General features: G+C 32.6%; 1 protein-coding gene and 1 long non-coding RNA gene across 2 annotated transcripts; both read right to left on the bottom strand.

Moving 5' to 3' along the window:
* Positions 1 to 10,004: 10,004 nt before the first annotated feature.
* LOC138869777 (uncharacterized) lies at positions 10,005 to 11,647 on the bottom strand. Its single transcript, XR_011400029.1, has 3 exons — positions 11,508 to 11,647; positions 11,121 to 11,184; positions 10,005 to 10,339 (listed from the first exon to the last, which is right to left on the bottom strand). It is a non-coding gene; the product is annotated as an uncharacterized lncRNA (long non-coding RNA).
* Positions 11,648 to 14,747: 3,100 nt separating this feature from the next.
* Positions 14,748 to 15,526, bottom strand: LOC138868350 (uncharacterized). Its single transcript, XM_070145901.1, has 2 exons — positions 15,394 to 15,526; positions 14,748 to 15,208 (listed from the first exon to the last, which is right to left on the bottom strand). Exons 1-2 carry the CDS (start codon positions 15,524 to 15,526, stop codon positions 14,748 to 14,750), a joined length of 594 nt encoding a protein of 197 aa, XP_070002002.1.
* Positions 15,527 to 16,998: the final 1,472 nt, after the last annotated feature.

The following is a 16,998-nucleotide window of genomic DNA, read 5'->3' as shown; positions in this document are numbered from 1 at the left end:
AATCTCTATTAAATCAAACGTACTTATATAGTCAGTGAATAACTTTTTTGTTCTATTTTTCTTTATTATATTAAACAATATTTAGTATTCGCTTTCTTTTTGTAATATATGAGAAGATATATAATTTATTACTATTAAACTTTTTTTTATTTTAAATTTTATTCTGTTGTTCTTAATAATATTATCTAAATTTTAGTGAATAAAATCTATGTTAAACTAACGGGACTTATACAGGCAGCGCATCGAATAACGTTTTTGTTATGTATTTTTCTTTATTATATCTTTCAATATTTAATACTATTACTTTATTAATAGAAAGTTTCATTAGCATATTACGTTATTTAATATTTTTCTCTGAAGTTTTTTTATTACTTTATTTTTATTTTTTTATTTTTAAATAATTTTAAAAATTCAATTTAAAACTACTCCCCAATTGGAATTAGTAATTTATTATTTTTTTAATTTTGTTTTTTATATTAAAATTATATTAAAACTCCAACTTGAACTACTCCCCAATTTGAATGGGTAGTTTTTTTTCTCTTTTTTTCGTTTTTTATAGCTTTTTTATTTTAAAATAATTTAAAAACTCCAACTGGAAAATACTCCCACCCAATTTGAATGGGTAGTTATTTTTTTATATATTTATATTTTCGTTTTTATATTATAGTTAATTATAAGATATCTATATTTATTAATTTAAATAAAGTAACCAATACACACACACACACACACACACACACACACACACACACACACACACATATATATATATATATGGTAGTTTTGTATTTTTTTTATTTTCGTTTTTTATATATATTTAAATTCAAAAATAATAACCAATAACTAATTATTAATTAAAAATAACTACCAATTTGAATGGGTAGTTATTTTCTTATATATTTATATTTTCGTTTTTTTATTATAGTTAATTATAAGATATCTATTTTTATTTTAAAATTATTTTAAAACACTAACTTGAAACTACTCCATGATTTGAATGAGTTGTTTTTCTTCTCTTTTTTTTTGTTTTTTATAGGTTTTTTTTGTTTTTTTATTTTAAAATAATTTAAAAACTCCAACTTTAAACTAATCCCACCCAATTTGAATGAGTAGTTATTTTTACATATATTTATATTTTGATTTTTTTTATTATAGTTAATTATAAGATATCTATATTTATTAATTCAATTAAAGTAACCAATATATATATATATATGGTAATTTTGTATTTTTTAATTTTCGTTTTTATATATATTTAAATTCAAAAATAATAACCAATAACTAATTATTAATTAAAATAACAACCAATTTGAATGGGTAGTTATTTTCTTATATATTTATATTTTTGTTTTTTATTATAGTTAATTATAAGATATCTTTTTTTATTTTAATTATTTTAAAACTCCAACTTGAAACTATTCCCCGATTTGAATGGGTAGTTTTTCTTCTGTTTTTTCCGTTTTTTATAGCTTTTTTTTTTGCTTTTTGATTTTAAAATAATTTAAAAATTCCAACTTGAAACTACTCCCACCCAATTTGAATGGGTAGTTATTTTTTTATATATTTTTATTTTATTTTTTATATTATAGTTAATTATTAATATAGATATAGATAAGAAATCTATATTTATTAATTAAATTAAAGTAACCAATTAATATATATATATATATATAACCAATTATATATATATATATATATATATATATATATATATATATATATGGTAGTTTTTTTAATTATTTTCATTTTTTAGATATATTTAAATTAAAAAGAATAACCAATAACTAATTTAATAACTAATTATGACATGTGTCATTCTATTGTTCTACCATTTGGCTTCATGATGTGCTTTTGTCTTTTGCTTTTAATTATAGATAGATCTTTCAATATTTAATACTATTACTTTGTTAATAGAAAGTTTCATTAGCATATTACGTTATTTAATATTTTTCTATGAAGTTTTTTTTATTACTTTATTTTTATTTTTTTATTTTTAAATAATTTTAAAAATCCAACTTAAAACTACTCCCCAATTTGAATTGGTAATTTATTATTTTTTTAATTTTGTTTTTTATATTAAAATTATATTAAAACTCCAACTTGAACTACTCCCCAATTTGAATAGGTAGTTTTTTTTCTCTTTTTTTCGTTTTTTATAGCTTTTTTATTTTAAAATAATTTAAAAACTCCAACTTGAAAATACTCTCACCCAATTTGAATGGGTGGTTATTTTTTTATATATTTATATTTTCGTTTTTATATTATAGTTAATTATAAGATATCTATATTTATTAATTTAAATAAAGTAACCAATATATATACACACACACACACACACACACACACACACACACATATATATATATATATATATATATATATATATATATATATATATATTAGTCTTGTATTTTTTATTTTTATTTTTTATATATATTTAAATTGAAAAATAATAACCAATAACTAATTATTAATTAAAAATAACTACCAATTTGAATGGGTAGTTATTTTCTTATATATTTATATTTTCGTTTTTTTATTATAGTTAATTATAAGATATCTATTTTTATTTTAAAATTATTTTAAAACACTAACTTGAAACTACTCCATGATTTGAATGAGTTGTTTTTCTTCTCTTTTTTTTTGTTTTTTATAGTTTTTTTTGTTTTTTTATTTTAAAATAATTTAAAAACTCCAACTTTAAACTAATCCCACCCAATTTGAATGAGTAGTTATTTTTACATATATTTATATTTTGATTTTTTTTATTATAGTTAATTATAAGATATCTATATTTATTAATTCAATTAAAGTAACCAATATATATATATATATATATATATATATATATATATATATATATATATGGTAGTTTTGTATTTTTTAATTTTCGTTTTTATATATATTTAAATTCAAAAATAATAACCAATAACTAATTATTAATTAAAAATAACTACCAATTTGAATGGGTAGTTATTTTCTTATATATTTATATTTTCGTTTTTTATTATAGTTAATTATAAGATATCTTTTTTTATTTTAATTATTTTAAAACTCCAACTTGAAACTATTCCCCGATTTGAATGGGTAGTTTTTCTTCTGTTTTTTCCGTTTTTTATAGTTTTTTTTTTTTTTTGCTTTTTGATTTTAAAATAATTTAAAAATTCCAACTTGAAACTACTCCCACCCAATTTGAATGGGTAGTTATTTATTTTATTTTTTTTTATTATAGTTAATTATTAATATAGATATAGATAAGAAATCTATATTTATTAATTAAATTAAAGTAACCAATTAATATATATATATAACCAATTATATATATATATATATATATATATGGTAGTTTTTTTAATTATTTTCATTTTTTAGATATATTTAAATTAAAAAGAATAACCAATAACTAATTTAATAACTAATTATGTCATGTGTCATTCTATTGTTCTGCCATTTGGCTTCATGAGGTGCTTTTGTCTTCTGCTTTTAATTATAGATAGATGTTTCTCTTTTCGAGAGTTAATTTGATTAATTTTTAAAACTAAATCGAATTAAATTAATTTAATATTTTAAAATTAAAATTTGACTATTCAAAAAGTATAAGAAAAGTACTACAAATTATTATCCTTTTCATGTTAATATGATAAAAAAATATTTTAAAATACTGGTCAAAGCAAAACAAAACCACAGATAATTTTAAATGGAGGGAGTGGTGAAATAGGAATTCCTTATGGCTTCTGCCACCTGACACAACACGTTTTGTTCAAGACACCTAGAAGCAAACAAGTCTTCTTCCTTTTTTTTTCTTTCAAATATTTGGTACTCCACTAAGCTAGAGCAAGTGGCGGAGTCACATTGGCGGGAAAAATACACTATATAGGTAGGTTAAAAAATTAATTTATATATATTTATACATATTTTGACACCCCTTAACGAAAAATCTAGCTCCGCCACTGGCTAGAGCAACTACTACTACTATTACTAGTGAAAGCGTTAAACAATTTTACACAAGCATAGAAATTCCTCCACCCCACACTTAACTCGTGCATAGTCCCCGATGCATGTAATAAAAAATCAAACAAGAGGGGTGGAAAAAGGAACTCCCTGCTACTTTGAACCATTCGTGTTGTATTCGGAGCCCTCCTTATCAACAAGACTCCAAGATTCGGACCTGGCTATAGAGGCATCCTCAGCTACGCCCTCCATGGCTAGTGGTCCATCAACCTCTTCACCAGCTTCATCTCCGCGATCCGAGGAGGGAGGAATTGTGTTCTCATCCTCAGAAGGGTGGATTGGACTGCCAGGTGCAAGTCCCAACATCTCCTTAGTGGCACTGGATAGAGGGTATTCTGTATGCAGTCGCAACTTCTCCTCTTCTGTCACTCCCACGTGTTTCATGATCAATTCAACATGCCATAGACGTGGGGATAAAAATTGTCATCTCTTGCATCCCTTGCAGCAGTGCTAAGCTTCTTTGTATTATCCGCCAAAGCTGTAATATCCAACAAAGTCGGGTCTCTAAAAGAAATTCATGTTTGCAAGAAACAGCTCTAGCAATTGTTAATATAGATAATTGAGCTACATTGACATTGAAAAGAAGCTTTGGCGTAACTGGTAAAGTTGTTGCCATGTGACCAAGAGATCACGGGTTCGAGCCATGGAAATAGCCTCTTGCAAAAATGTAGGGTAAGACTGCGTATGATATACCCTTGTGATCCGACCATTCCCCGGACCCCGCGCATAGCGGGAGCTTAGTGCATCAGACTGTCCTTTTTTGAGCTACATTGACACCATTGTGAAGGTGCATATGAAAAAAAAAAATGCACTTTAAGAATTTTATCCTTGTCTTGTAATAGGAAATATATTCATTTCTAAAATGAAAATGGCAAAAGGATGGCAGTTTCTGTTTTAGTCACCGTTGAGTTCATCAACCAATAAACTTGATTAAGCGCCCGTTTGGATTGACTTAAAAAAAGTGGTTTTTCGTCGAAAATAACTTTTAAGTCAAAAAGTAATAAGTTAGGTTTCCCAACTTATTGTTTTTGGCTTGTTTTAAGTAATTTTTTAACTTATTTTAAGCACTTTTTAACTTTATCGAACACCAGAAAAAGCTAAAAAGAGATTAAAAGCTCATTAGACCAGGTTAAAAGTCAATCCAAGCACCTTGTAAGTTTATGGAAACAAAACCTTTGCCAAATGACAAAATTCAAAAACCTATTATGAAGGGATACAAAACTACAAAAGAAGATAATCAATTATAATAACTGTCAGCCACGAGAATCAAAATCCGACTGGACTTTAACCATAATATACTGTGATCCACAATAATTAGAACTGAAATTGAAAAATAGTTAGAAGAAACTTACCAGTAGTCACAGATTCTGAATTTTCTCCACTTGAGGCATTCCTTTTCCTCCTTGATCTAAAGTAAGAAAAATGGGTAATGAAACTACACCAAATTAGCAAGAACTAACTAAGAAAATAAAAGGAAAAGGGAAAAGAAAGCATCCAATTTCCTCTAACAGTTCATCTATAAAAGAATCGAAATTCATAAGTACTAATCACATACCATTAGCATTAGTACTATCCAGTTCTTTGGAAAATTGAAAAGAATGCTTATATATAAATTCATAATGCCAAATTTCAATCTGCTCACTCACAAATGAGGAAGGAATGCTCAATACCAATCTGAAAGGGGAGTATTGGCGTAACTGGTAAAGTTGATGTCATGAGACTAGGAGGTCACGGGTTCGAGCCGTGGAAACAGCCTCTTGCAAGAAATGCAGGGTGAGGCTGCGTACAATATTGTGATCCGGCCCTTCCTGGACCCCGCATATAGTGAAAGCTTAAGTGCACTGGGACCAATACCAATGTGGCATTCGTACACCGAATAGTGCAGGATTGAAGAAGGGCGAGCATATAATGTAAACAGCTTTCCCCTTGCATTTTTGCAAAGAGGTTGTAGGTCACTAAGGGAGCAACTCTACCACAGCGCCAATGCTTGCCATCGCACAATAAAAGCAGAAACTAGAGCTAATTTTCAAAAGTTGACTAATCGCTATAAATAAAAATCCAATCTTTTACCAGAAAAACAAGATAAACCCAAGAAATTAACACCCATAACGAGTTTTAAAACCTATAGCTAAAAGATGCTCTTCAACAAACTGATTGCTCAACATTAGCAATAAAAATTTAATCTTTACTAGAAAAACAAGATAAACCTAACAATTTAACACCCATTAGTAGTATACACCTATAACCAAATGATACTTTCGACTATAGACTAATCAACTTAGCAATAAAATCTAATCTTTACCACAAAAAATAGAAGAAGAAAAAAAAACAAGAATTTAACACCCATTAGTAGTTTATACCAACTAAAAGGCAATCATACCTACAATTCGAGTCCATTATTCAAATGATCACTCAATTATCCCAAATTATCTCCTAAAATCATTTTACTTTCGTTTGTAACAATAAAGTCACTGAACTATGCATATTGTATTCAGAAGGTCACTAAACTAGATTTTCCAAATTTTGGATTGTCAAATACATATTTTACCCTCTAAATTATAAACATTAATTTATCTTCTTTTTATTTTTTTAAAACTTTTTAATATTATGATTTTCACTTTCTAATTTATATTATGGACTAGAACAACAACAACAACAACCCAGTATAATCCCACTAGTGGGGTCTGGGGAGGGTAGTGTGCACGCATACCTTACCCCTACCCTGGGGTTGAGAGGCTGTTTCCAAATATATTATGGACTACCTATAGAATAAATAATATTATTTATAAATTAAAAATAATAGAAACTATTTAAGCATATATAATGCTGGGATAACAAAATAATAAGCATAGTAAAAAAATTAATTAGAATAATTTGTTAATAATAATTTTAGTATTAACAACAAAAATTCAAAATTTATTTACATAATTCATAATGAAAGAAAATAAAGGTCGTAAAATATATATTTCATGCACGTAATATAAAAATAATTATTTAAATAAAGGTATTTTTATAATATACATTATATATTCTTAAAAATTATGTTCAATACCAACTTTCCGACGACACAAAGTTATATTACCGAAAAGCATGGGGATTATTTGTATAGGGTAAAATATGTTATGTTAAGTCGTGCATGGAATATATATAATATAATTGAGCATAATTTTCAAGAATATATAATGTATATTATAAAAATACTTTTATTTAAATAATTATTTTTATATTACGTACATGGAATATACATTTTACAACCTTTATTTTCTTTCATTCTGAATTGTGTAAATAAATATTTGAATTTTTGTTGTTAATACTAAAATTACTATTAAAAATAAATTATTCTAATTAATTCTATGCTCATTATTTTGTTATTCCAGCATTATAGATGCTTAAATAATTTTTATTTTTTTAATTTATAAATAATATTTATTTATTCTATAGGTAAGTCCATAATATAAATTAAAAAGGGAAAATCATAATATTAAAAGTTTTAAAAATAATAAAAGAAGATAAATATTTATAATTTAGAGGGTAAAATAGGTATTTGGCAATCCAAAATTTGAAAAATCTAGTTGAGTGACCTTTTTTTATGAAGTAAGTGGTATATTAATAACAAAAGCATCCAGAGGATGCAGAATTACAAAATAGGACAAGTATCAGCTTATAAGGTAGACAAAAACAATCAGAAGATTATGGAGCTGAGAAATTCCAAAAAAAGGTCAAGATTATATACAGGAGTATGGTTAACCCAACTAAAAAGGAAAACTAAACATCTAGCCTTAAGTTGACATCTGGCAGTTGAAATATCATCAAAGTATGTTTGATTCTTCTCAGTCCATAAGCACCACAAAATAGAAGCAGGAACCATAGACCAGATTTTCTTGATGGATTTGTCAACTTCCCAGTAGCTCCAACACATAAAGGCTTCCCTGACACTACATGGCATAGTCCAATGCAGTCCAAAAAGTGAGAGGAACATAGACCATAGGTCAGTGACTGAACAATGTAGAAACAGGTGATTGATCGATTCAGAGTTGCAGCATGTGACATCTGTTGGCTAATTAGAAATTTCTTCTGATGAGGTTGTCTTGAGTTAGGCAAGCGCCATGTAGAGCAGTCCAGCAGAAAGCACTGATCTTTGGAGGGAGCTTGCATACAAGTTTCCACGGCCATCGATCAATCAATACTTTATTAGAGCTCAGATTAAAATAACTTTCTTTGACTGAAAAAGAGCCTCCCCTCCTGTTGCCTCATTTGAGTTTGTCCATAATCTGAACGTTGACTGAAGCACTTTGGAGACTACCAAGAAGAGCCGGTAAGTCCTCAATCTCCCAATCATTCAGTTTTCTTCTTAAGTGAGGGTACTATGAGTTCTCTACCCAATTCTGAGCAACTGTAGAATCTGGGTTAGACGCAAGCGAGAGCATTCTTGGATAAGCATTTTTCAATGTGGTAGTTCCTATCCATAAGTCCTTCCAGAATAGGATATGTTCATCGTTGCCCAACTAGAGTGATGTATTAAGAGAGAACGAATCCCACAATGACCTGATGCCCTTCGATAACCCACAACTATAAGGAGTATTAGCAAAAGTAGAGCACTAGTGGCTGTCACAACCATACTTGGCTTGGACTACCTCCTTCCAGAAAGCCATTCCTTCTTTATTATACCTCCAGTGCCATTTCATAAGCATATTCTTGTTATGTAAAGCCAAATCCTTGACCCCTAGTCCCCCAAGCGACTTAGGGAGGATTACCTTAGCCCACTTCACAAGGTGAAATTTATGATCTTTATTGTTGCCCTCCCATAGGAATGAACATCTGAGCTTGGCAAGCTATTTCTGAACAATAGCTGGAAGTTTGAAGAGGGACATAAAGTAAGTAGGTATGCTATCCAAAACACTGTTAATAAGGGTTATTCTGCCACCTAGGGAGAGATATTGTTGCTGTCATGAAGGCCTTCTGAGTGCAATAGGCATACTTCAATGACTTTGTTATTACAAACGAAAGAAAAGTAACTTTAAGATATAATTTGAGATAGTTGAGTGATCATTTGAGTAATTGACTCCCTACAATTCCTGACACGACTGTTGGCTAATAAATTTAGCAATAAAAATCTAATCATTACCACATTAAACTAGAGAACAATAAATGTACCTTTGGCTGGGATCTTCATCAGCTTGGAAATTTCCACGAGAACGACCCATTTTTAACTCTGTAAAAAGCCCTAAATAGGCCAATGTAGTTGGCTATTGGTAATAAAAATTCAAGACCCACAATTGATTTTTGATGAATTTTTTAGTTAATTTCCCAATTTGGGTATGTTCTTGATACACTTATTGGATGTTCACTGGAAAATTTAGGGTTTTGTTTGAGTTCATTGGCTGATTTTGTGGAATGTACAGTTCGTTAGATAATGAATTAGCTTTTCCCGATAAATAAGTTTTTTCAGATAAACGTTTGTATTTTATTTTTTTAACCCCGTTTCCTCTTAGTACCAATATTGCACGACCACATTACACATAATTTTGCCTGTAATACGGGGACAAGCTGACATCTTTTGAGTTTATTTTTTCTTAGAGAAACAATTTGTTTTTTTCCATGAATCAGATTAAAATATTATTTGAAAATCAGAAATAATCCAAAGAGAATTACACAAACCAAAAAAAAAAGAGGTAGTGACAGCAATATTCTGCAAATTGCAACGCGATCTAGATTGAACAAAAAAGACCGTTTCATGCTTGATATGATAGAGATTAATCTCTTCAACTAAAATAGACGAAATACTAAAAATAATTCAACTTCAATAAATGAAATTCTCCCTTGTGTGTGCACTACTGTAACTATCAAGGATGGAATCTGTCACGACCCAATTTAGGATTGTGACCGGCGCTTAGGAGAAGTGCTCCCAAGTAAGCCTCATCAGTAATTTTACAGAAAACCGGGTAGAGTTTCCCCTGTTTTTGGACCATCCCAAAAAAATTTCATGTCTCAAATCAACAACCAAACATCCTAATATCATACCAAACAATTGACAACTTGTCAATTAACCAATACATGTCTCCACCATAACTAAATCACCAACTAACCACTAGAAATACTAATTTATCTCCAACTTGATAAATGAGAACAATACTCAACATAAGACTATAATAACAAAAAAATACTCATGACACTAAAATACTGACTATGGAGCAACTCTAAGAGTTCAATGGAAAGACCATAACAATAAATAAAATCTCTGCCCACGCGAACAAGTGCGAGGCTCACCAAGAATTCTCAACCTGTGCGCTCTAATTAACGAGATCCTCGCCCGAGTCAGCTGTTGTCTCTGTAAAAAAAATTAGCGGGGAATGAGTCGCTAGCTCAGTGAGTAATAACACTTAACCATAATCGTTTTTATTTGGGAACAAGTCAGAAAATATGCTAGTATCTCAAATAGAAAATGACATAAAAATGCCCTTTCAGAAATAATAAATAATTTTCAGTCTCATCATACTTTTCTTGTAATATAATACAATTAACAGTTCAGTAATAAGCTCAGTAACCACTGCATAATATCAATATTCACATTTTTGGGAGGTTTCAATGAACGGATCATGTATTTGGTATAACTGTGGACTTCTTTGCAAGAAGTCATATATAACGGTAGTCCCTACTCGAGGGAAATCGGTAACGGTATGCTAGTTCTACCTTCCCATTAGCGAGGGCTATAACTGTACTCTGTAATCGGTAAATACAAGGTGCACCAGGTCTAACGAACCCGCCGTTAGCTACGGGATCCTTCAATGTCTACTCTCATTTATACTTGTCTCTGTAATCCGCATATACTCGTAGAAAATAATTTAAAACAATATAGGGCATTTAGGTATTTATCAAATTATGTAATTTTCTTTCGATAACAGTAAATTCAAGAAACGGTCAAACAGATCTAGTGACATAAAAATATTTAAAACCACGGTATTTATCTCAAATAACTATTTCGGTATCATATCGAGTAAAAGACTTGTCCCACATGCAACTCAAAATAATCGGTAACATATTCATATTAAAAATTATGTGTAAATCATGCAAGTTATGAAAACACAAATTGTGGTAAGATTACTACTCACAGTACTCGTGCCGAAATACCAAATGCTTCACCTCGAGCAATTCGTACAAATTCCTCCAATCAATCTATAATTACATAATATCAATCTCATGTTAATTTCCTTATTTAGGCTAATTCAAAGCTAATTTAGAATACCCAATCATCGGGGTTCATGTTTCGATCTTAATTTGTGGATTTATATTTACCCACATATGAGTAATTACTAATTTATCAACTCCAACCTATTCATATAATTTATTACTCCAAATTTCATAAAGTTCTATTGGTTCTTTAGGAAGAAAATTCTCAATTGTGTGAATGAACTAGTGTAATTTCTATTACTCTGTAGAATCTTCCAATCAAGAGAATCGAAATTAAAATCTACCAGAAGAAAAAGTTCAAGTAATACCCGTAAGAGACAATTTGTGCTTAAGATTCCTCAACAGTTATAACTATGGCTCCAATACACTGCACCCACTTCTTCCTCCTTCTTTTCTCTTTTCCTTCTTTCTTCCTCTGCTCTTTTTTCTTTTCGTTTTTTCGCTGTTTCAAAGCTTTCTGCTTCGTTTCGAAGTTAATAAAGCTTTCTGCTTTGTGTTGTTAACCCTTTTCAAAGCCTTTGTTGGCAGGTAAGGATAATGGGCCCTTTCGGCCTTTTTTTTTTTATATATATATTTTTACTATTAGTTCTTATTTTATTTTTAATAGATGATTATTATTATTATTATTATTATTATTATTATTATTATTATTATTATTATTATTATTATTATTATTATTATTATTGTTGTTGTTGTTGTTGTTGTTGTTGTTGTTATACTAATGACCAATACACCCTTATTAAAAATATAGGGTATTACATCCTCCCCACCTTATGAAATTCGGTCTCCAAATTTAGCTCAGATACGTACCTGTAGACTGAAATAAATGAGGATACTTGACTCGCATAACATCTTCTATTTCCCATGTAGCTTCTTCAACAGTATGATTTCTCCATAAGACTTTAACGAGCACAATTTTTTTTGATCGTAGCTTTCTTACTTGCCTATCAACAATAGCCATCGGCTCCTCCTCGTAGGATAACTTCTCATCGAGCGGTGTAGTCGGTGCTTCAATCACCTGAGATTAGTTTGACATACATTTTCTTAGCATTGAGACATGAAACACTAGGTGAATAAAGGATAACTCAGTAGGAAGTGCCAAACGATAAGCCACCGCTTCCACTCGGTCTAGTATCTCATACGGTTCTATAAACCTGTGGCTCAACTTGCCTCTTTTCCCAAACCACATTACACCTTTCATAGGGGAGACTCGTAGGAACACTTTGTCTCCAATTGTGAACACTAAATCTCTTCTTCTCTTATCAGCATAAGACTTTTGTCTGCTTTGAGCTGCAAGCAATCTCTATCTGATCAACTAGACCTTGTCCATAGCTTCTCGTACAAGGTCGGGTCCCAATAAGTTAGTCTCACCAGCTTCAAACCATCCGATAGGAGAACGACATCTTCTACCATACAATGCTTCGTACGGTGCCATTTGAATATTGGACTGGAAGCTATTGTTGTAAGCAAATTAAGCTAATGGTAGATAAGTGTCCCAACTACCTCCAAACTCAAGAATACAAGCTCTCAACATATCCTCCAAGATCTGAATAGTACGTTCAGACTGCCCGTCTGTTTGTGGATGAAATGCAGTACTAAGATCTACTCATGTGCCCAATGCTTCTTGAAAAGATTTTCAAAAGCGTGAAGTGAACTGTGATCCTCTATCAGAGATGATGGATACTGGAACTCCATGAAGTCAGACAATTTCGTTCATAAATATCTGTGCATACCTGACTCCACCATATGTAGTCTTCACCGGCAAAAAGTGTGTTGATTTCGTCAGTCGATCTACAATCACCCATACCGTGTCATAACCTCTAAGGGTTTGTGGTAGCCCGGTGACAAAATCCATAGTAATTCTTTCCCATTTCTACTCTGGAATCTTAATTTGTTGTAGTAATCCTACGGGTCGCTGATGCTCAGCCTTGACCTGCTGACAAGTCAAACAACTAGAAACAAAGTTAGCAACATCTTTCTTCATACCTTCCCACCAATAAAATTGCTTCAGGTCATCGTACATTTTTGTGGATCTAGGATATATAGTGTATTTAGTGTTGTGAGCTTCTTTAAGAATAGCATGTCTCAACCCATCTACGTTTGCTACACATAGCCTCTCACCCATTCGAAGAACACCATCACTTTCAACAGTCATATCCTTACTTTTACCAGCTAAGACCTCATCTCTATATTTACATAATGGTTCATCCTCATATTGGGTGGCCTTAATGCGCTCAACTAATGAAGACTTAGCATGAGCACAAGCCAACAATGCCTCTGAATTTTCAACATTAAATCTGATACCTGTATCTTCTAGTCTCTGAATATCTTTGGCTAAAAGTCTCTTTGTAGGGGCTATATGTGTCAAACTCCCCATAGATTTTCTACTCAATACATCAGCCACCACATTGGCTTTTCCAGGATGATACAAAATAGAACAATCATAGTCTTTGAGTAGTTCCATCCAACGACGCTGTCGAAGATTTAGATCTCTCTGCTGAAAGATATATTTCAGACTTTTATGGTCAGTATAAATCTCACAAGTTTCGCCGTATAGATAATGTCTCCAAATTTTTAGAGCAAACACCACTGCAGCCATCTCCAAATCATGTGTAGGATAGTTTTTCTCGTGCTTTTTCAATTGTCTCGAAGTATAAGCTATAACACGACCATTTTTCATGAGAATACATCCTAATCCCACCCTCGAGGCGTCATAGAATACTGTAAATCCTCTAGAACTTGATGGTAAGGCTAATATTGGTGCAGTTGTCAGACACGTTTTGAGTTTCTGAAAGCTTTGCTCACATTCCTCTGTCAACTGAAACTTTGCATTTCTGTGTTAGCTTGGTTAGCGGCGATGATATTCTGGAGAAATCCTGCACAAAACGCCTGTAATAGCCTGCTAAGCCTAAAAAGCTGCGAATCTCTGTAGGAGAAGTAGGTCTGGGCCATTTCTGCACAGCTTTGGTCTTCTTAGGATCTACCATAATTCCATCTTTAGATACAACATGTCCCAGAAATGATACCGAGTCTAGCCAGAACTCACACTTCGAGAACTTAGCATAAAGCCGATGTTCTCTCAATGTCTGCAACACAGTCTTGAGATGATTCTCGTGTTCTTCTTGGCTACGAGAATATATCAGGATATCATCAATAAATACTATTACAAAGCTATCCAAACACGGTTTGAACACTCTATTCATTAAATCCATGAATGCAGCTGGAGCATTTATCAGTCCGAAAGGCATCACAAGAAACTCATAGTGCCCATATCGAGTTCTGAAAGCAGTCTTAGAAATATCTTCATCTTTGATTCTAAGTTGATGATAACCAGAACGGAGGTCAATCTTTGAAAAGTGGATAGCTCCGTGTAACTGATCAAACATGTCATCTATACGAGGCAAAGGATATTTATTGCGTATTGTTATCTTGTTCAACTGCCTGTAGTCAATGCACATTCTCATGGATCCGTCTTTCTTCTTTACGAACAGTACTAGTACACCCCATGGGGATACACTAGGTCTAATAAAACCCTTATCTAACAAATCCTATAACTGTTGCTTTAGCTCCCTCAACTCTACAGGTGCCATTCGATATGGGGGTATCGATATGGGTTGTGTGTCAGGTAGCAAATCAATACGAAAGTCTATTTCTCGTATTGGAGGCAATCCTGGTAAATCCTCAAGAAATACATCAGAAAATTCTCTCACTACGGGTACATTTTCTATACTAACTGTTTCCTTTCTTGTGTCATTTACAATAGCTAAGAGACCCAAGCAACCTTTCTTCAGAAGTCGTTGAGCCTTCATAAAAGATACAATTTTGCAAGTCTCTGAAACCTGACTCCCTCTTAGAATAAAACTGGGTTCATTTGGTATCTCAAACTTAACTATCTTTGCATGACAATCGACTATAGCATAGCAAGAAGATAACCAATCCATTCCCATCAGCATGTCAAAGTCAATCATATCAAGTACAATAAGGTCAGCTAGAGTATCTCTACCCGAACCTGACAAGCACGATACACGTATTCAGCTAATAGAGACTCTCCAATAGGAGTAGCAACTAGAAAAGGATCATTCAATAGCTCGGGCTGTCTACTAAATCTCAAAGCAAAGTACGAGGACACATAGGAGTGGGTAGATCCCGGATCAATCAACGCAAGTGCATCAAATGAACAGACAGAAAGAATACATGTAACCACTGCATTCGAGGCCTGAGCATCCTGTCTAGTAAATGCAAAAACTCTAGCCTGACCTCTTCCAGCATTGCCTTGTCCTTGATTCACATTAGCACGGTCTCCAGCACCTCGACCTTTATTTCCCATACATATAGCACCTGAAGTATTACGAGTAGTCTGAGTCGGTGCAGCTGACTAAATAGAAGCTTGGTTGAAATTTCTTGGAGGCTGAGGGCAATCCCTCAAGTGATGTCCCAACTGGCCACACCGAAAGCACTCTCCAGTTAGAACACGGTATTGGCCCAAATGTGATCTACTACAAGTCTGGTAGACTGGAGTAGTGGCATATATCTGCCCAAATTTTCGATGTCCAGAAGATGATGGTCCCCAATTACCTTGTCTGTAATGTGGTTTGTATGTAGACTGTGAAGACATGTGTGCCCCTGTCTGAGAACCCTATTGTTGTTATTGTCCATGATTTCCTGCTCTTCTATTTTCACTAAAACCACCACTGAAAGCCCCTCCTGTCTTGGCCTTCTTACGTAAATCATTAGCTTCACATTCCTCACGTCCCTTATTTTCAATCTTTCTAGCAAGGTCGACTACATCAGAGTAGGATAAAGTCTTCATCTGTGGGGCTACTGCAGTGTATAGATGACCAACCAATCCATCAACAAACCTCTGAACTCGAGCTTCTTCGGTAGGCACTAAGTGAGGAGCATATATAGCCAGCTTACAGAACTTAGTATTATATGTTGACACATCCATATCAGGAGTCTGAACCAATCTCTCAAAGTCTCTAGCATATTGTTGCATCAGACTATCTGGAAGAAAATGATTCTTGAACAACTTAGTGAACTCGTCCCATGTCAGTGGTGGTGCTCCTGCTGGCCTTCCTAGCAATACCGTTTCATACCATGTGTTGGCCATATCCTCTAGTTTGTATGATGCGAGCTCCATGGCTCTCTCACTAGAACATCCAAGAGCACGTAATGCCTTGAGTGTCCCATCCAAGAAACTTTGAGGATCTGCTGAATTATCGGAACCTATGAATTTTGGTGATTTCAATTTCAGGAACTCGTGTAGGGACACTTCCTTATTGCCGAAAGGCTGCGTCTGTGTAGGTGCTTGTGTCTGTAAAGTAGCCTGAGGAGCTGAACTTATGCCCTGAGTAGGAACCAATGCCTCTAACACATTCAATAACCTTGCCATTGCATCTGCAGGTAAGGCAACAATAGGTACAACAGTTGGCACTGGTGGTGGAGCGTTCTGAACTCTCTGCCCTTGCACTTGATCTGGCATAACAGCTTGGGTTTGACCCATGTTCCCAATTTGGGGTTGAAGAGTAGTCTGTCTTCTAGTTTGATGAACCCCAACTTGACCGCCACCCCGGGTAGCACCATGTCCAGCACCACGTCCAACAGATGAGGGTGTGCGTGTCCTAGCTATCTGCGAAAGAAATATTCCAAAGTCAATCTCAAGTTATATCAACGCACGATCAAAGAATGATAGAAGGGAAAAACATTCCTAAATGTTCAGTAGCCTCGAGATCATAAGTATGGGCGCCTACATACCCATGAACAAAACTCTACTAAACATTGCTCCATGACTCGGGACTT

Source organism: Nicotiana sylvestris, chromosome 5 (genome assembly GCF_000393655.2).
Source record: "Nicotiana sylvestris chromosome 5, ASM39365v2, whole genome shotgun sequence".
In the NCBI taxonomy this organism is placed as follows: domain Eukaryota; kingdom Viridiplantae; phylum Streptophyta; class Magnoliopsida; order Solanales; family Solanaceae; genus Nicotiana; species Nicotiana sylvestris.
The sequence above is the reverse complement of the archived record's forward strand: the minus strand, read 5'-3'. Positions and strand labels throughout refer to the sequence as shown.

Excerpts from the sequence above, each read along its gene's own strand:
- LOC138868350 (XM_070145901.1), bottom strand. The coding sequence starts at position 15,526 with ATGGGAAATAAAGGTCGAGGTGCTGGAGACCGTGCTAATGTGAATCAA. Across the intron at positions 15,209-15,393 it reads CTCGAATGCAGTGGTTACAT|GTTCGGGTAGAGATACTCTA; the intron begins GTATTCTTTCTG and ends CGTGCTTGTCAG.